Source organism: Rhinatrema bivittatum, chromosome 19 (assembly GCF_901001135.1).
Source record: "Rhinatrema bivittatum chromosome 19, aRhiBiv1.1, whole genome shotgun sequence".
NCBI classification, from domain to species: Eukaryota; Metazoa; Chordata; class Amphibia; order Gymnophiona; family Rhinatrematidae; genus Rhinatrema; species Rhinatrema bivittatum.
Window position 1 is genome coordinate 19,833,587 of NC_042633.1, and position 20,683 is coordinate 19,854,269.

Sequence of the window (20,683 nt, forward strand, 5' to 3'; positions counted from 1 at the left end):
TGGTTAAGAGAGACAATTCGTTCAGCTTATCTTCTAGCTCGTCGTGACCTTCCTGAAGGGTTGAGAGTTCATTCTACTAGGTCACAGGCTACCTCTTGGGCAGAATGTCTGTCAGTTTCTCCTCAGGAGATTTGTAAAGCAGCGACTTGGAAGTCATTGCATACTTTTGCTCGTCATTGCATACTTTTGCTCGTCATTACCACTTGGATGTTCACGCTCCAAGTTCGGCAGCCTTCAGAGAGAGTGTTCTCTGAGCAGGACTCTCTGGGTCCCACCCTAATTGAATCAGCTCTGGTACCTCCCAGGGTCTGGACTGATCCAGGTACGTACAGGGAAAGGAAAATTGGTTCTTACCTGCTAATTTTCGTTCCTGTAGTACCATGGATCAGTCCAGACGCCCACCCTTTGTCTGTGTATTATATTTATCTTTTCGGAGAGTCCGCTCGTTCACTGTTTGGGTGTTTAAACCGCCTTTTCATGCTGTCTATTTTTCTTAATATTTTCTTGTTTATTCCCAAGATTTTTTGGGGGGATTCTGCTTCCATTTAGGATTTGTGAGTTGGAAATTCGTTCTCCTGTTTAGATAGCTAGTTAATGTTAGTAGTTTAAATTTCTGCTTTGATACTGGTCAATACTGATTGACTGCAGGTGGTGCTCCAGGGTATACGTCAGAGTCATTAGAATGTTTTCTCTGCCTCCCTCTGCTGGATTGGTGACATAACCCAGGGTCTGGATTGATCCATGGTACTACAGGAATGAAAATTAGCAGGTAAGAACCAATTTTCCTTTCTCCGATTAGTTGTAATCGTGCTACTTGCTAACTTCATGGAGTGCCCCCTAGTCCTTCTATTATCCGAAAGAGTAAATAACCGATTCACATTTACAAACAAGAGGAAGATCTGCCCTGCTTGGACCCTCCTGAATCAGAGATGTCTGTAGAGATTCACCCTCCTGTAATGGGCAAGTATCAAATTCCTCCTGGACACTTTCACTAAGATCAACTGCACCATTTAGGGATTTTATTATTTGATTTATATTCCACCTTTCAGCCACTTCAAAGCAGATTACATTCAGGTACTTTTAGGTTATTTCCCTGTCCCCCAGAGGGCTCACAAGCGTAGCTGAGGTAATGCTGGGTGAAGTGACTTGCCCAAGGTCATACGGAGCAGCAGTGAGATTTGAATGCTGGCCTCCCTGGTTCATAGTCTACTGCTCTAAGCACTAGGCTGCTACTCCATTCCTAGAATATCTAAGCCTCCTGCCTTACAAAAAAAAATACTTTTATTTCCAAAATCAAAAAATATTCTCATGGCTGCTGCAAATCAATGAGACCAAATGATTACACTCCTATGCCATGAATCAGGCTTAAGTCACACAAAAACTGAATGCAGTCTATGGCAAAACTCTGGTCTCCATTGAATTTACATTTGTTCCTAGCATGGACATTTTGTATTCAAACCTGTTCAGTGATTGTTTTTGTGGATGATTTGTAAGTTGCCACCCTACAGCCAGAAGGGTGCCAACAGCAAAGGACTGGATCAGCCTGGTAATGCCAGGCAGACCTGGGCAAGGAGGCAACCACTGGTGCCCCGTGTGGTACAGTTCTGCGCAGCAGGTCCATGGGCAAATGCAGTGATTCGTTTATAGCCATGCAGCCAACAATCTTGATGTGAATGCCCCGGTTAAGGCGATGGTTAAATGTGGAGGCCCTGCACCAAAACATCCAGCTTGTATCATACCAAGGGCCCAAGTCTTTGCCTATAGGAAAAAAAAAAAGCAAACCAGCCTCCAGGCGGCCCTCTGTGGGGTGCAGGCCTGCCTGAGTTACAAGCACAGGTAAAAACAGCAGCGTCAGGAGCGGATACGGCTCTTTGATTGAAAAAGAGGAACCATGTCTTTATTGTGAAAATGGTTTACGATAGGAGTACGTGTACATATGCTAGGTTCATTGGCACATAAGATGAGGAGCTGCCCCATCCACGCTGGGGAGCAGGGACGGGAAATCTGGTTATTTCTAATGGGCCAAGAGGGCATCTTCTTGGCATGGTCTCAGGTAATAGTGATCGATGTTGGAACCCCTTCCGAGCAGCCCCCGCCCCCTTTGTAATAATTCATAGTCACTCAGATAAAAGCAAGTTTGCTTACCGCAAACGGTGTTTTCTGTAGATAGAATGATTTAGTCATCCGGCGCAGAGCTTTCCACTTGTGCGGCTCTTCCCTCGCATCTCCTGCGAGTCTTCAGTTCTTGGTAAGGCTGATCAACATAGTGTAGAAAAAACACTAGAACTGGCTGTCCAGGGAGGGGTAGCATGGCTAAATCATCCTGCTATCTACGGAAAACACCGTTGGCGGTAAGCAAACTTGCTTTTTTTTCGGTCGATAAGCAGGATGAATTAGCCATGCTGTCCTGGGATTCCCAAGCTGAGGGTTGCCTTGAGCAGTCTCTGTCAAAAACCGTATTAGCAACCTGAGTGTCTGGTGGAGAGCTAAGTTCTTTGGAAGTGATGCACTACTGCTGATCCCAAGGCACTGTCTGCCGCTGATGGTTGATCTAGACAGTAGTGAGATGTGAAGGTAAGAATGGATTGACCAGGTTGCTGCTTTTCAAATGTCCTGAACTAGAACATTATGTAGGTGCACTAACGAGGCTGCGGTCGCTCGTACCTGGTGCTCTGTAACTACATCCGTTAGCACAGTAGCGTGCGCAGTGTAGCAAAACTGAATATATTGGGTTATCCAGTTGGAGAGTGACCTTACTGCTTTTCCCAGGTTATTTGGATTAAGCGAGATGAAAAGCTGGGAAGTTTGCCTAATTGCTCGAGTCTTTGTCACGTAACAGGCGAGAGTCCTTTTGCAGTCTAATGCGTGAAGGAGTTTTTCCCTTTTATTCGTATGAGGCTTTGGGAAGGAAATGGGTAATGAGATTGCTTGGTTTAAGCGGAATGCTGACACTACCTTTTGGAGAAAGGTCGGGTGAGTACGCAGGTAAGACTTTATCATGGTAAAACTGCAAGTATGGGGCATAGTTCACTACTACTTGAAGTTCACTTATTCTCCTAGTGGAGGTGATGGCGACTAGGAAAAGTACTTTCCAAGTGAGAGATTTCAAGGAAGCAGATTCCATCGCTTCAAATGGAGCTTCCATTAGCTTTTCCAAGACAATATTTACATCCCACAGTACAGGAGGTTTCTTTACTGGTGGGTGGACGCATAATAAACCCTTTAAACAGAGGACGTGATGAAATGGAGGTGCTCTGCTTTGAAGTGTGATAAGCTACTATGACTGAAAGGCCTGATGTAGAAAGTGAATAAGTACTGTAGTAAGTCACCGTAGAGCTAGTAAAGAGTTCTAGAGCCCGCTGGCTGCCCTAGTTAAGAGTACCTTTTCCATTTAAAAGCATAGTTCCTTTTTGTAGGTGGCTTTCTAGACACTGTTAGGATATCCGTGACATGGAGGCAGAAGTTGGAGATGTTTAAGAACTTCCCACTCAACTTCCATGCCATTAGTTGCAGGGACAAATGCATCAGATGAACGAGGGTTCCATTCTCCTGCGTTAGTGTGCGAGACCAGTCGCCCAGCATTATCGGGGTCTGTGTGGAGAGTTGTAACAGATAGGCATACCACGGTTGCCATGGCCATGCTGGAGCAATGAGAATCATGTTTGCTTCATCTGAGATACACTTCTGTATTGTTTGAGAAATTAGTGGAATCGGAGGATATGCATACATGAGTCCTCTTGACCAAGGGATCAGAAATGCGTCGTGGATAGTCGTTGGGCAGAATCGAGCAGAAATTAATCAGTTTTGCATTGTGTTCCGATGCAAACAGATCTATGCATGGTGTTCCCCAGCGGGCAAAAAGGTCCTCCGCCACTATCTGGTCTAGGGGCCACTCGTGCGGTTGGAAGATGCTGCTGAGTCTGTCCGCTTCCATGTTTGCTAGTCCCGGAAGACAGGATGCTTGAAAGAATGTGTTCTTTTCTGCCCATTCCCAAATCCAGACTGCTTCCTTGCACAATGTCCTGGAACCGGATGCTCCTTCCTTGTTTATATAGAACATGGCTACATGATTGTCCGTATGGATCAATACAGACTACCCTCAAACGGTTGGGGCAAAGGTGATGACTGCACTTCTTATTGCCCTTAACTCCAAAAGATTTATTGGGGATTTACTTTTTTCCCAGTCCAAAACTCCTTGTGTTTTTAGGTGGAGATGGGCTCCCCAGCCCTTCTTGGCGGTGTCTGTTTTTAGAATTGATTGGGGTATCTGACAGGTGCTCAGATTGTGGGTATTGAGGGCCTTAGCCACCAGGATATGGTCCCTTTTTCATAGAGGATGTGATTCGAATCCTCTTTGACATGGGTTTGTGCTTATTCCACTGCGACTTCAAGTCCCACTGTGATCGTTGCATGTGTAGACGAGTGCGAGGAACTACATGAATTGCTGCTGCCATATGTCCCAATAATACCAGAACATGGCGAACATTTGTAAGTCTGACGAAGAAACGTTGTGCAAAGGACATGTAGTGTCTTTGCCCTGTCCTGAGGAAGAAACACCCTGCACAATGGCATGTGAATCTTTGCTCCTATAAATTAAAGAACTTAACAAGAATCAAGGTGAGATTTTTCGGAATTTATGATAAACCCCAGACCTTACAGATTTTGGATTGTCTGGAGTAAATGTTGATGAAGACACTGCGGATCTGGAGACACTATGAGCCAATCGTCGAGATATGGGAAAATCTTAATTCAATTTCTTCGTAAATGGGCCACAACTACTGCTAGACATTTTGTGAAGACTCTCGGGGCAGAGGAGAGTGCAAACGGGAGCACCTTGTATTGGTAATGTTGATTTGCAACCCAGAAACAGAGGTGACTCCAATACGAAATGTGAATGGGGATGAGTGTATGCGTCCTTTAGGTCCAGAGAACACATCCAATTGTTGGGTTGGAGAAAAGATAGGATTGATTTCAGAGACATCATTTTGAACTTCTGTCTCTTGATTGATTTGTTGAGAGACCGGAGGTCTAGTATGGATCGGAGACCTCCAGATTTTTTGGGGATGAGGAAGTAATGTGAGTAGTATCCCCTGTTGATGAGAGGCAGCAGGAGGGCACGGACTGCCCCTTGCCAAAGCAGAGTCTGCACTTCCTGATGTAGTAGGTGAATTTGGGATAATTCTTTCATTGATGCTACTAGGTGAGGTGTTGAAGGGAATTGAGAAAATTCCAGCTTGTACCCCTGAGACACAATGTTGAGAACCCACTGATCGGTTGTGATGTTGGACCAGGCTTGGGGGGAAAAGAACATATCCTGCCCCCAATCTGTAACAGCTGTTGTGGCCGATTCTGACTCAAAAAAAATCTGTTGTTTTTGAGGTTGTGTCTTTTGTTGTGGCTGGGGCTTTTGGCCTCTTTGCCGGTTTCTCTGTTGCGGGTTCTGTCTCTGAGGTCTTGGCTGTTGGTATTGCAGCAGTCTATAAGGATGGTACTGCCTAAACTGCCTTTGCTGGTAAAAATCTCTTGTACTGGGGATATTATTTCTTTGGCTGTGTACGGAGCATTCGTGTGAGATGTTATTGATTGCACTACCATCTTTTGCTCTTTTATTTGCGAAACTGTTTCTCTTAGTTTCTCACCAAAAAGGTTATCCCCTTTACAAGGCAGATTGGCCAATTTATCATGTACGTCATTCCCTGATGGCGCTGGCGCATAGCCAAGCTATTCTTCTTGCTACAATCAAAGACGCTGAGATCTGAGCTGAAGTATCAAATGTTTCATACACTTCTTTAAAGATGGCACAAGCCTTCCTGCAGATCTAAGAAAGGTTGCAGTGTTCCTTGATCTTCATGGCCAGATGAGACGAAAGGTTTTAGATTTTGTAGGCACTTGTAAAGATATTGGGTGATATAAAATTGGTGCTATTAAATGCACCAATGCATTAAGCATAGCACCTTGAAAACGTTTTCATCCAAACTCGTCTATCAAAAGTTACCTTTGCCCGGGGGGTGTTTGAGTGCAGTCTTGTCTTTTTCGCTTTCTTCGTAGCAGATTTGACTACTACTGAGGTGTGCGGAATCTGTACCATATTATAATGGGAAATTTTCGCATTCTGAACTTCAGGTCCAGTTTCTTGGAGGTTGTTACTGTATTATTTGGGGCCTCCTACAACTTATCCATGACTGAATCAAGAAGGGAATGTAATGGGAGAGCTACCAGTTCCAATGGGACTTCTAAGATTAAGGTGCCTATGGTTTCTGCCCTCGGATCAGGGGGTTTACGGGTTTCAACCTTCAGTAGTGCGCCCACCTTTTCCAAAAATTTGGAAAGTGTGAGATACTTCGGAGGTGAAGGGAGCTCCGGAGGTTCCACAAGTGGGTTGAGGGGATTCCTGTAGCACTTCTTGGTGGTGAAGTTGGAGGTGAATCCACCAGCTGTACGTCCTGCTTGGGGGGAAAAACGAGGATGTGGGCTGGCCCCTTTATAAGAAGGAGACTGTTGCCTCAATGGAGGTGAATGTTCTACCTCCGATATTTCAGTAGAATGAGGATGCTGTGAAGGCATGCCGGCAAAGAACTTCTTCAGGATGGAAGAGATCTGAGACATTGTCTTATTCGCTGAAAGTCTATAGTTAGATGCTTGAGGATCACTTGTTGGAAGCTGCAGCTTCAGGGATGAAACCTGAGACTAGTAGGACCAGGAATCTCTACGTCCCGAAGTAGGGATTGCATCTTTCTGTTTGTGGTTGGAAGGTGGGGGTTCCCCCATTGGAGGTTTCCACTTACCCTTCAGGAGTTCTTGTAGAGGTGAATTAGAGTAACGTTTGAAATCAGTAAAAGAGAGGTCCTGCGACGGTCAAAAGTAGGGGAAGGAGAGGATGAGATGTGGATTTGGTGATACAACATCTTGTTCCCTTATCCAATAGCTCAAGAAAAGATCTAGGTGGTGAGACATGTTTTCTAGTTTGCACCGGTTTGTTCATTTTGAGGATATATTTCGATAAAGCCTCTAGGTTTAGTAGGTGCTCACGAGGAGAATCCCCAACTGAAGGTCTTTCCCACTGAGCAGTATGCTTCGAAATTTATTCTGTGTCAGCTGAGTCGAAGTGGATGCTTCCCTATGAGCCGGCCAGTGCAACATAATATTTTGCATTGGCTTGTTGGATTTTTCAACAAGCCAGTTATGTCGATGTCTTTACATGTGTCAGATTGATCGCTGCTTTGTGCATCAGACCACCCGATGCTGTCTGGCTTCTCGACGCTCCTGGATGCGTCGTTTGCGTTGAATGCGACGCCTGGGGTCTCAGGGCTTTTTGAGGCGGCTTTGCCTTTTTAACAGGCTGCAGCTGTGTTTAGGGTCTCTGGCGTTCTTGCTACTGCTGGCGAGGCACGTTGCGCCTGCTCTGGGCGATGGGACTTAGGCCCTGATGATGAATGAGCGGCTCTACCATCCTTGGGGCTGAAGGGGCATAGGATCCCGATGCCTCCTGAAGTCTCAAGATCTTGGCCGCCCTCTGCTGTTGCGCTCTGGGGGCATTCTCTCACAATCTCAACAGGCCGCCTGGTCGTGGTCAGGACTGAGACACAAATAATAATAATTGTGTCTATCGGTCACTGACATTATCTTCCCACAGTGGCAATGCTTAAACCCCAGTATTTTCTGTATCGTAGCACTTAAAAGTGCTGTTTGGTTTTGGTTGTTTATGTTTTTTGTTTTTTTTTTTGAGAAAAGAGGAGTCGTCCGTGCATCCATTGTGAAGTGCAGAAGAAAAAGAACTGAGGAGACTCGCACAAGACTAGCGGTGAAGCCGCACAAGTGGAAAGCTCTGCGATCTAGGAAAGACAGCTCTGCCCCATGATGCCGGATGACGTCACCCAGGACAGCATGGCTAAATAAGCCTGCTTATTGTCAGAAAACTCTATTTTTCAAAATCAGGACAACATCTTCAAAGCTTTTGTGACTTCTCAAGGTGAGGTAGGCAGAGAAGCTTCTGAGTAGGCCAGTGAAGGGGAGAGGTGTGCTGAGGAGAAAGAGGGGACCTGGCCGATAGGGAGGGGCGGGAAGGGAGGAACGGGGGACACACAGAGAAGGGCCTGCACGAGAATTTTTTTGCATTGGACAACAATGTCCGCTCGGCCCAGCACAGGACAAATCAAGGCAGGGTTCGCATGCAGACCTCCAGTGACTCCGTGATCAGTCATGTGATTTTTATGTATTTAATACATATATCTTAAAAATATAATAAATATAACATAATACTAGGCAACAAAACTGTTCCTTCTCCCCTCAGACACTGCCATACACATCAGGCATCACACGTGGGCCCCAGTCTTTCCACCCCTGAGGGGGCTGCATGCACAGTTCGGCTGTCCAGAAATCCATGACTGCTGCCTGATGGTGCCAAGGCCCTTGTTCTCATCATAGCCCGGACATATACAGGTGGGGGGAGAGGTTTCTAATACTATCTTGTTACTGGCGATGATTAACGCATAGACAGGCCCTTACTAAGTCCATGAGCTCAGAGTGACCAGGGATGGGGGGTGGGGACGACAAGGACGTATGGGGCTCCAGGCTTTAAACAAACAAAATATATAGAAAAATAAGAGAAACCGAACATGGTCAGAGGGGAGTGGGCTGTCCCTGGCACGTCGGCCCCCCCCCCCTCATCCCATTCCCACCGCTGCCAAATGTACCACCCGCCAGAGCCAACATTCCCCTGCCCCAGGCATGCTCGGGACCTCACTGGAAGTGGGGGTGAGGGGCACGCCAACACTTGATCTGTTGTTCAACATCTAACTGCATGCCGCCCCCCCCCCCCCCCTTCCCCAGTCCTGGCACCGGCCCTGCATATCTTTGGTTGCAAAGAGGCTTCTTCTGACCGTAGCGGTGCGGAGACGGGCGGGTGGCAGCCTTCACGCCGAAGTCCCACTGCAATGCGCTGAGTCCTTTAGAAACCTACGGGCCTGCGGGAGCTCATGCTGGATCTGCCCTCCTTCCCGTGCCCTCCCCCCCCCCCCCCCCCTCTCCCATTAAAAATGTTCAAAACAATTCATCGAGTCCATGTTGAGGAAATGTATTAAAAACAAAGAGAGTCACTACAGCCCTGGTGCAAATTCATTATAATTCCAAGGGGTAGCCTATAGGGGGGGTGGGTATGTAGGTATATGGTGACTTCTTTCAAGCACAGTCACGTCCCATCATCCTTCATCGGTGGCCGTCCTAGCCCTGGAACCCATCAGTCCCCGACACCAGGGATGCTGGAGGAGATGAGACAGTCTCCCACAGGCCAGATTCTGCTTCTCTGCCCGGAGCAGCTCAGGAGCTCTCCTGCCCGGTGCTGGCGGCAGCAGCAGCAGCAGCCGCCGCCAGCCTCTCCATCCTGTGGGCCCGCCGGTGTTTTTTCAGGCCGTAGGTATTCGGGAAGCCCTCGCCGCAGGCCCCGCACTTGAAGGGCCGCCCGCCCTGGTGGGCCTGCACGTGCTTGCTGAAGTAGCCCGGGTCCTTGAACAGCTTGAGGCAGCTGGAGCAGCGCAAGTCACGGCGGGCAGAGTGGGAGCGCTGGTGCCGGAGGATGGAGGACAGGTAGAAGAAGCTTTTGGAGCAGAGTTCACAACGGTACACCTTCTCTCCCAGGTGCACCCGCTGGTGCTCCAGCAGGTTGGAGCGGTAGCGGAAGGTCTTGCCACAGGTTTGACAGCACTGGGGCCGGGGCACGGTGTGCAGCCGCTGGTGTTCGGCCAGGCTCGAGGACTGGGCAAAGCGCTTGGCGCACAGGGCACACTTGTACGCCCGCTCGCCGGTGTGCACCACCCGGTGCTGCCGCAGGTACCAGGAGCGCAGGAAGCCCCGGCCGCAGACGGCACAGCGGTAGGGCCGCTCCTCGGTGTGGCAGCGCTGGTGGCGCATCAGCAGGGCCGCCTCCCAGAAGCGCTTCCCGCACACCGAGCAGGCGAAGCTGCGCTTCTGCAGGTGCGTGCGCCGGTGCAGCAGCAGGTCGTAGGCGCCAGCAAAGCTCTGGCCGCACACCGGGCAGGCCAGGGTGCGCCGCACCAGGTGCACATACTTGTGGGTGACCAGGGCCAGGAAGTGCTTGAAGCTCTGGCCGCAGGTGGCACAGGAAAAGCGCTCGCCGCTGGGCACCAGGGGGGGCTCCTCCGTGGCCGCTGCCGCCGCCACGTCCCCGGGGAGCCCATTCTCTGGCTGCGGGAAGAGACGCTCTGGAGCTGCCTGGTGCACCAGCTTGTGCCACATGAGGTTCTCAATGAAGCCGAAGGTCTTGGGGCAGGCATCGCAGGCGTAGGGCTTCTCGGGCATGTGCAGCTCCTTGTGGCCCATCAGCTGGAAGGTGTCCGGGAAGCGCTGGCCGCAGTCGGTGCAGCCATAGCCAGGCAGCGGCGGGGGAGCTCCTGGGACCGAGAGAGGCTGGGGGGGCCGGTGGATCTGGCGATGGCGGGTCAGGCTCTGCGGGTAGCCGAAGACCTTGCCGCAGAGCTCGCAGCGGTAGGGCCGCTCCCGGGTGTGCACCACGTGGTGCTTGGCCAGGTGGAAGGACTCGCGGAAGCGCTTGCCGCAGACGGCGCACTGGTGAGGCTTCTCCCCGGTGTGGATGCGGCCGTGCCGCTTCAGCGTCTCCCGCCGGCCAAAGCCCCGGCCGCACACCCCGCAGCAGAAGCTCTTGCCGGCGCCGGACACCGCCGGGCTCCCCGCCTCGTTCCTCGCCGGGGGCTCCTTGCAGGTCGCAGCTGGCCCGCCGGCCGGGATCTGCGGGGTGGGATAGACGGGCGGCTCCCCTCCGGTGCTGGGCCCGGGCTCTGGCTGATGAGCAGGCAGCGGCAGTGATGGCGGCGGCGGCGGCTGCTCTCCAGTGTGGGTTCTCACGTGACGCTTCAGGCTCTCCCGCCGGTTGAAGCTCTTGGCGCACACCAAGCAGCTGTACGGCTTCTCCCCGGTGTGGATGATCTGGTGCTGCTGAAGGTGGCACTGCTTCTTGAACACCTTCCAGCACAGGCCGCAGGTGAAGGGCCCCTCTGGGAGGCAGGGCGGTGGCTGCGGCGGGGCTGCCAGGGCCTCCCCCTCCCCGGCGGCGGCTGCTGCTGCCGGCGGCTCGTCCTTGTGGCAGCGCCGGTGGCGGATGAGGCTCGACACGTGGTTGTAGGTGCGCCCGCAGGCCGTGCACTCGTAGGGCCGCTCCCGGCTGTGCACCAGCATGTGCTGCATCAGGCGAGAGGACTGCTGGAAACTCTTGTGGCACACGCTGCACGGGTAGCGCTGGCCCAGGAAGTTCTTGAGCTGCCGCAGGTAAGCTTTGTCCTCCTTGGGTCCCTCGGCGGGGGGCGGGGGGGGAGGCGGGGGAGGCGGGGGCGCCTCCGCCGGCTGCACGGGCACGGCGATCGGCACGGGCTGGGCCCGCTTCAGGCTGCTAAAGAGGTGCTGGTGCCCCGACAGGTCCACGATGCCCCACTGCGGGGGATTGAAGACCCCAGTGGCGTCAAAGAGGGGCTGGGCGGTGGGGAGCGGCGGCGGGGGAGCCGTGTACTGAGGGGGCTCCGTTTTCTTCACCAGCGAGGTGACCCCGGTCGCGGCGGCCGCGGAGGACGCAGACGACACTGCCGCCGGGCCCTGAGCTTTGAAGTCCTTGGGCTTGGAAGTGCCGGCAAAGGCCAAGTGGTTGGGCTGGAGGCTGTAATCGTACTGGGAAGGCGGGCAGGGCAGCGAGGCCACGGCCTTGGCGTGCTCCTGGTGGCCGTACAGGTCCAACGGCTCGAAGCGCTGGTGGTTGAGGAACTCCAGGAAGTCAAAAGGGTAGCTCTGAAAGTGGATGCCTTCCTCGCCCGGGACGTTGGCTTCCATTTCCGGCCCGGCGTCCGCCTGCCACCCGAGTTCTCCTGCACAGGAACAAGAGAAGACAGCACAGGGCATCCGTTAGTCTAGCACCGGCTCTTCAGACTCTGCCTAACCACCTTCTCCCCCGCCCTAGTAATTTAGCCTTCTTTCATGTCCCTAGGGTGGACGTGACCTTGCCAAGATTGTGAACGTCCAGCCTCCTGCACCCTTCGTGACTAATCGTAAGGGAACGTTTGGAGGAACAGGGAATGCTGCTGTGCTGATCACCATCGGGCTCTCCAAGCCAGACCTGGAGGGGAGGCAGGATGGACAGACATGGTAAAATGTGCATATGGAAGGGGGGGGGGGGTGCAGAACTCTCTGAAGGTGTTTACAAACACTAAAAAGGAGAGCTGGGAATAAGACCCAAAGAAAAGAGGCGTGGCGCTAGGAAACCGGCACACTGACAGGCCTGTAACTTTAAGGGAATCAGCTCGCCGAGAATGAGCTTTCAAGGTGCTGGCCATGTGCGCGCCTCTGCTCTGAGAATCCCGGCTCATGCCTGTCTCCGTTCCCAGTCCTAAAAACGAACGCCGGCTCCCTCATCCCCCGGGTCTTTTCAGCCCCGCTCTCAAGCACCCAAAATCTGCCCCAGTGCTGGCCTCCCCCACCTCCGCTGGGAGGCCGTTCCGCAAGTTAGGATTTGCAGAAGACCCCGTGGCCTAATCCGACACCTAGGCCCCTCCTACCATGACTTCCTGCCAAGCTTTGCAGCGGTCCACATGGCTACCAACATCTGCAAGGCCGCTGTCCTAAACAGCCCGTCTCAGTGAGTCATGGCTGCCCTTCCTGGGAGGCCCAATGTGGCCACACTGCTGAGGTTAGGGTTCCAGCCAAGCCCGATGCGGTTCTGCCTCCACCCGCTAACAATGGCAGAGGAAGATCAGATGTGTTCTGTGTTACAATTAAAGTCTTCCCTCCTGTAGGAATGATTGCCTCATTTCTCACTAATGACTCACCCCCATCAGTTAATCACTATTTTTTTTAAATAAAGGAGAATGCTAATGGTTATACGAAGCTCAACATGTCCTCCCCTCACCCCCGATATAGTTAGATAATTAGCAGACACCGCCAGAGAGTGACCCCCATGCTCATGCTCTCCAGTCTGTTCCCACTGTTATTATTAGCAAACAGGGAGCTAGCAGCCAAACGGAGAGGTCCACAGCTGGACAGTGGAAATTATTTGGGACAAAGGGAGAGGTTGGGGGGGGGGGGGGGGGGGGGAACGTGACAGCTCAGAGGCTTGGCCTTGGACACCCTTGGATTTCATGTCGCCACCGAGTACCGACTAAGCTCCACAGGGCAGGGGGATGTCTCGAATCCGTGCACCCACTTGCTAGGACAGAGGGGAGGATTCTATATGCTTAAGAAATCTGATTATTTAAAGACAAAAGAGGGTCACCCGAGAGAAACGCTCCAGCTGTCATCTGCGCCCCCCCCCCTCTTGCTGGATCGGGAGAGAGCTGGCTAAGCCCCTCGCTGCCTCGTCACTCGGGGTGCAGTGCGACATGGCCGGAGAGGGCGCACAGAGGGTTTATGGCAAGCGCCTTTTCTTTCAAGGGCTCGGGCTGGTGGAAGGCTGCCTCGTTCCTTTTCCCCCCAAAGCCATTCTGCAGCAGGAGGCCAGGTTCCCCGATAAACTGATGTTTCCCCGCCTCCTTCAATGCTGAACCCATGAACATTGTGACTCTCAGTGGGCTGCAAACCGGAGAGACTTCAATGTGTTTATTTATCCTGCTCATTTCTTTTCTTTCCTGTTGCTGCAGAGTTTCAATAGCTGGAGGAAGGCCTGGCTATGGCGCTGGGCAAAGGTTCATTTCTGGGTTCTTACCCACGGGGCACAGTACATTTCAGGCACTGCCAGTAGCAAAAGAAGTGAGAGAGGGAGGGAGGGGGGAGCCCGGGATGGCTTTTGGATTGGGGCAGGACAGACACGAGGCCTCTCGGACTGTACAAGTCTCATTGCACCGGTGAAAGGCAGCTGAAAATGCTGGGGGCGATCCCCGTCTAATGACTTTCACCCCCACTGTAGGAAGGGGAAAAGCCGGAAATGCGTGCATACCTCCGAGCTCTTTCAGCTGCTTTCGTTTCTAGTCTTATTCCCAGGTATCCTTACTAGCTCTTACCTTCCGGCCTGTTTTCTGTTTTAATTCTTGGAATAAACCCAAAACACACCACCCCCCCTCTTTCCCCTTCCCCAGTAGTGAATTTCTCTTCTCTTGCTGAGCCTCTGGGGGTTCTGCCAGCAGTAGTGCACTTCACATTTATCAGGTGACAGCAAATGTATTTTGGGGGGGGGGAAGGAGGAGGAGGAGGAGGGAGAAACGCCAATGATGATCAGCACAGAGGCACCCCCCCCCCCCCGGATCAGGAGCTTTTAAAAACACTTCAGACATTAAATACCTGCCAAGAATGAAACCCCCACTTTAAAAACAATCGGGCAGGAAATATCACTCGAAAGGTAACATTCTTGTTCAAAAAGCATTTCTAGAATGATCAACAGCGGGGCTCCCAGTCTTCCTCTTCCACTGCCACGCTACAGATGCTCACAGCGTGGTAAAGCAAGCCATTACTTGCATATAAGCACAGAGTAGAAATAACTTACGGTTTAACCAAGAGGAGAGACAGAGACACATACACACACACATACGTAACATGGCTGGAAAGATCCAAGGTGCCAGATTACCGGGTTGCCTAAAATCTAACACTGGCCTGGAACCAGAGGAAAGGGAGAGGAATAGGCAGGGAGGAAAAAGAGCAGAGGGAAAACAAAAGCAGAAAAAAAGAAAACATTATTCAATACAACAAGCAAAAAAGCAAAAACAAAATTAACAAAAAAGTAAACCTAGCAAAAACAAAAAAAACCCCAAAAACCAAAAAACAGACAAAAAGAAAGAGGGTAAAAAAGCTAAAAATATATAATGGTGCAGGGGTAGGAGGAGGGACAAACTTTCCCTCCATTCCTAACAAACTTTGGGGCCTATTTACTAATGCTCTTCTCCCATTTTGGGTCTATGGGAGTATAGGAATGTAAAATATTTCTGACAATTTGGGCAACAACCGGAGGAGCCTATTTAATAAGCACACAGTATATATTTCTCTTCTAACAAGCTCATGCTTAATATTGCGAAAGCTGAACTACTACTGCTGGCCCGGTTTCCAGTGCATGCTGCACCATCTGCATTTGAAGGCAATTCTCTCAATCTGGCAACCTATGTCCGGAATGTAGACGTCATTATCGATGCAAAGCTCTCAGTGTAAAATCACGGATCCAGACAGTTTTCTATAAACTTCAGATGGAGGCTGAAACATTTCCGTGCTGTTCTGCAGGCTCCCGTTCTTACACAGCTAGATCATTGCAACTCGGTGTTCCTTGGTTTTACCATCAACTGTTCTTTGAATGCTGCAAATCGCACAAAATTCCACTGCATGCATAGTAACGGCTAAATCAATCCGTGAACACATTACGCCCATACTTAGCTCATTACACTGGTCACCGATTCAACAGAAAATCAAATAAGATTGCAATGTTGATTTGCAACTCTTGAGCTTAAAGTCCTCTAGTTGGGTCAATTTTACACTTCGGATTTACATGCTGTCTTGTGTGCTCAGATCTTCCCAACGGGGTCTCCTTGAAATGCCTTCAGCTCGATCTATTTGTTACTATATCTCATCTCATGACTTGTTTCTTATTACAAGCAAGCTAAGAAAAATGGCATATATATTCTCAGAACGTATAGGCCTTATGTCAAGCAATTACACTAGCTATATTAGTGATTATCTTTGTTCCACTAATTTCTATTGCGTTACAAAGTTCTTCACATTAACTAAATAATGCCTTAATTTTTTCCACACTAGGAGTATCAAATACTTCCCCTCATCCGAGTTTGATCTTAGCAAAACGTGGATCAGCCGCTGGTCCGAGCCGTGTATTCATGGGATGCTGCAGTGCCTTCACCAGGTACAGGCATTTATTCACCAAGGCGGACCACATTTCGATGTCGAGGTGAAAAGATGCAAGTATGTTAAAAATATTGTCCAGCACAGGAAAACCGTAAGCGGATGCACTTCCCGCATCTTTTCACACCGCCGAACAACAGTCCGCTTAGGTGAATGTGCTCCAGTAGCTGGTTGAAGGCTCTGCAGTATTTATTAAGATATTTGTAACCTAAATTTATCTAAGGTTCAAAGCAGGGAACAAAGGCATATGTGTAAAAATAAGTAATGAAATATCATATAAACAAAATAATGTAGTATGACAAATTAAAATTAAGACAGCATTGCACTATTATTTGGGAAGAGACTTCATTACTCTACAAACCTACTGATCAAACAGTCGGCTACACTTCACACAGGAAGGCTCCTTGAAACAAAAAAGATGTCAATGCTTTTGTGAAAGAATGTGTAGCCTCTAGGCTTTATTGAATTAGAGAGACTGTTCTAATATACGGGACCGTTAAGCAACAATGCCCTTTCCCATGACTCCACATAACGAGCAGTTACTCATGAGGCTAATTGTGCAGATGTCAAGAAAACAGAACATCAGCAACCTAACCACATCTAACTATTGCTGATATGATCAGCACAGAAGGTTGAGGCCTCAACAAATGACAAGAACCTATGGGAGATGCCCAGAGAAGAAAATGGGACATAGGTCAAGAACCTTAGCATAAAAAGACAGACTGGTTAGATCAGAGGAAAACCTTGTTGGATATTAAAGTGACTGATGACCTGTTCCTGAACTCCAGCGCTGGGTTTCCCATTTTCCAAGATATATAAGATTCACATTGGAAACTGTAAAGGGAAGTATCTTTGTATATATTCTTAATGCAAAATCTAATCTTGTATGCTTTCATTGTTTATTCTCAGAATTATAAGTAAAACGTCTATACTTATAAATAAGTGTGTTGTGTATTCTATGACATAATAACCACCATTCAGCCTACCCACTACACCTAAGAACATAAGAACATGCCATACTGGGTCAGACCAAGGGTCCATCAAGCCCAGCATCCTGTTTCCAACAGTGGCCAATCCAGGCCATAAGAACCTGGCAAGTACCCAAAAACTAAGTCTATTCCATGTCACCGTTGCTAATGGCAGTGGCTATTCTCTAAGTGAACTTAATAGCAGGTAATGGACTTCTCCTCCAAGAACTTATCCAATCCTTTTTTAAACCCAGCTATACTAACTGCACTAACCACATCCTCTGGCAACAAATTCCAGAGTTTAATTGTGCGTTGAGTAAAAAAGAATTTTCTCCGATAGTTTTAAATGTGCCTCATGCTAACTTCATGGAGTGCCCCCTAGTCCTTCTATTATCCGAAAGAGTATCTGAACTTTTATATTTCACTAACAACTTGATTTGATTTTCACATCGACTGTCTTTGGTGCCCAGCATCCCTACTTTTAAGGGAAAATATACATTTAGGACTATTATTTTTCTCTTTTTTTAGTAGGAGGTAAGGGAAGGATGATAATTTCCTATTAATCTTTATATTTCCAGATCAGTCTGCTCCTTCATTCACAGCTACCTGGGCATTTCCTCCACCCCCAGCCATACTTAGTCCAGTCAGTGCAACAACAGTCCTCAGGCCAGGAGCCAAGTTCCAGGGCTCCTTTCAGGATTCTGCAATCACGGGTCCTGAATCCGGCCACTAGGTTTCACTGTGAGTTCCCTCTCCCCCTCCAGGGGACGCAAGTGCCACTTCTGAGGTATCTCTGGCCATTCTGGAGCATAGAAGACCTGAGGCAAGAATCAAACCCAGATTGTTCCATATGGCAGTGAGAAGACACTACCACTGTGCCAGTGCGCTGGCCCTTTATTTGTGATTTTCATATATTACTATGGGTTTCCGCAAAACAGAACTTCAGAAACCAACCAGGTTCAAGGTCATGAATCCCTTATTTCTTCAAGAAATTACCCCTCCTCTATACAGTGAACATAAGAACATGCCATAATGGGTCAGACCAAGGGTCCATCAAGCCCAGCATCCTGTTTCCAACAGTGGCCAATCCAGGCCATAAGAACCTGGCAAGTACCCAAAAACTAAGTCTATTCCATGTTACCATTGCTAATGGCAGTGGCTATTCTCTAAGTGAACTTAATAGCAGGTAATGGACTTCTCCTCCAAGAACTTATCCAATCCTTTTTTAAACACAGCTATACTAACTGCACTAACTACATCCTCTGGCAACAAATTCCAGAGTTTAGTTGTGCGTTGAGTGAAAAAGAGCTTTCTCCAATTAGTTTTAAATGTGCCACATGCTAACTTCATGGAGTGCCCCCTAGTCTATTATCTGAAAGACTAAATAACCGATTCACATTTACCCATTCTAGACCTCTCATGATTTTAAACACTATCATATCCCCCCCTCAGCCGTCTCTTCTCAAAGCTGAAAAGTCCTAACCTCTTTAGTCTTTCCTCATAGGGGAGCTGTTCCATTCCCCTTATTTTGGACACCCTTCTCTATACCTTCTCCATCGCAATTATATCTTTTTTGAGATGCGGCGACCAGAATTGTACACAGTATTCAAGGTGGGATCTCACCATGGAGCGATACAGAGGCATTATGACATTTTCTGTTTTATTCACCATTCCCTTTTTAATAATTCCCAATATTCTGTTTGCGATTTCAATGTGTTATCCACTATGACACCTAGATCTCTTTCTTGGGTTGTAGCACCTAATATGGAACCCAACATTGTGTAACTATGACATGGGTTATTTTTCCCTATATGCATCACCTTGCACTTATCCACATTAAATTTCATCTGCCATTTGGATGCCCAATTTTCCAGTCTCACAAGGTCTTCCTGCAATTTATCACAATCTGCTTGTGATTTAACTACTCTGAACAATTTTGTATCATCTGCAAATTTGATTCCCTCACTCTTCATATTTCTTTCCAGATAATTTATAAATATATTGAAAAGCATGGGTCCCAATACAGATCCCTGAGGCACTCCACTGCTCACTTCCTTCCACTGAGAAAATAGTCCATTTAACCCTACTGTTTCCTGTCTTTTAGCCAGTTTGTAATCCACGAAAGGACATCGCCACCTATACCATGACTTTTTACTTTTCCTAGACGCCTCTCATGAGGAACTTTGTCTTCTGAAAAAACAAGTACACTACATCTACCGGTTCACCTTTATCCACATGTTTATTAACTCCTTCAAAAAAGTGCAGTAGATTTGTGAGGCAAGACTTGCCTTGGGTAAAGCCATGCTGACTTTGCGCCATTAAACCATGTCTTTCTATATGCTTTGTGATTTGATATTTAGAACACAAGTACCTGGCAGGATCCCAAGGGGTAGATAGATTCCAAACTGCTTATTCCAAGAATAAGAAATGGATTCCTGCAACTCTACCTTAATAATGGTTAATGGCCTTTTCCTCCAGGAACTTATGCAAACTTTTTTTAAATGCAGCTACACTAATAACTTTCACCACATTCTCCGACAACTAATTCCAGAGCTTATGTGTTGAGTAAAAAAAAAAAAAAAAAAAAAAGAAGTGCTGACATTTTTTTTACTTTAAATTTAGAGTACTTTCTTATTTTTGACACATATACATAAATATATCACACATACACAGATTATTTTCAAAATATCTGCTCAGAGCGGATAAAAATAAATTCATATAAACAAAATCACATAAAAGTACATTTATAGTAATCACACACACTATACATATATACACACACATACTGATATGAATTAAAGACAGACAGCAAAGAAAATATTTTTCTCCGGGGAACCTGTAGAGGAGCCTCCCTCCCTCCAAAGAAAGAACAAAAGCTTCAGGCAAGTAAGGACCCCCACTCCAAACCCACAAATACAGGGCAGCAAAGTCCCCAACTTACCCAGATCGGACTTCAGAGCATCCTGACAATCTTTAGCAGGTGAACAAAAATAAGTCTTGGGTGGAGGGAGAGATTGTTTTGGGAAAAAAATACAAGCACGACAAAAAAATAATAATCCAATTTGTCTTCTACCAGAACAGGATCTTAAGGCTGATGGGGGACTAAAAGGCCAGATCTGGGGGTGAGGGAGAAATTCCTGTTAAACAGGAAAAGAAAGGCATTGACTAAAACTTTCCCCCACACACAATTAGAAATCCAGGTGGAAAGGAGATAAAAATCCTTCCAAATAATAATAATATTACACTTGATCTCCCCTCCTCGTCTGTCTTTATCCCTCCAAAAACGATCAGGATAACTTAGAGGGGCCCAAGGTGGGACTGAATGCCGAATCCTCCTTCGGATCTCTTTTTTTTGTTGCTGGCTTTCTTTTTATTTCGTTTCTTTGATTTTGTTTGGTTATGGAGGGGATGAATTATTTTCGGAAGAGGAAGTTGCACCAGTGGTTTTTGTTGGAGGGCGGGGGAGAGAAGGAAAAAGAAGGGGGGGGGGGAGTGAAAAAAGCTGAGAGCGGCAGAGGCCAGGCCGGAAGTGATGCTCCGGCTGGAAGCCGGAAACGCAGGGGGCGGGGATCTTGACCGGAAGCGGAAAGAAAATGTTCGGCACATAGAGCGAGGCAACTATTATTATTATTATTTTTATTATTGTTAAAAGGAAAATATTTTAAAAGGTGGCGGGGATGGGTACTAATTAAAATAAAATAATGATTCTGGATTATTTGTCCCACAGAAAAAGTAAACCGGAAACGGAAGCAACGTCAGTTGACCGCCACAGAGGATTATTTCTCTCTCGCTCGCTCCCTATCTGTCTATAAAATTATTTTTATTCCCATTTGAGCCTGGGATCTGTTTTACTTCTCTTCCCGGGCTACTCG

General features: G+C 48.3%; 1 protein-coding gene across 2 annotated transcripts in view; it reads right to left on the bottom strand.

Moving 5' to 3' along the window:
• LOC115080850 (coiled-coil domain-containing protein 106-like) overlaps positions 1–20,332 on the bottom strand; it is a 65,307-nt gene extending 44,975 nt beyond the window's left edge. The window contains exons 1-2 of one of the 2 annotated variants that reach the window (XM_029585295.1): positions 19,753–20,332; positions 8,194–11,885 (exon numbers count right to left, since the gene is read on the bottom strand). In XM_029585295.1, the coding sequence (XP_029441155.1) occupies positions 9,316–11,850 (2,535 nt within the window). In that variant the 5' untranslated portion in view covers positions 11,851–11,885; positions 19,753–20,332 and the 3' untranslated portion in view covers positions 8,194–9,315. Of the gene's footprint in view, positions 1–8,193; positions 11,886–19,752 lie in introns of those variants that run through there. The other variant, XM_029585297.1, reaches the window with a different exon arrangement.
• Between the last annotated feature and the right edge of the window lie 351 nt (positions 20,333–20,683).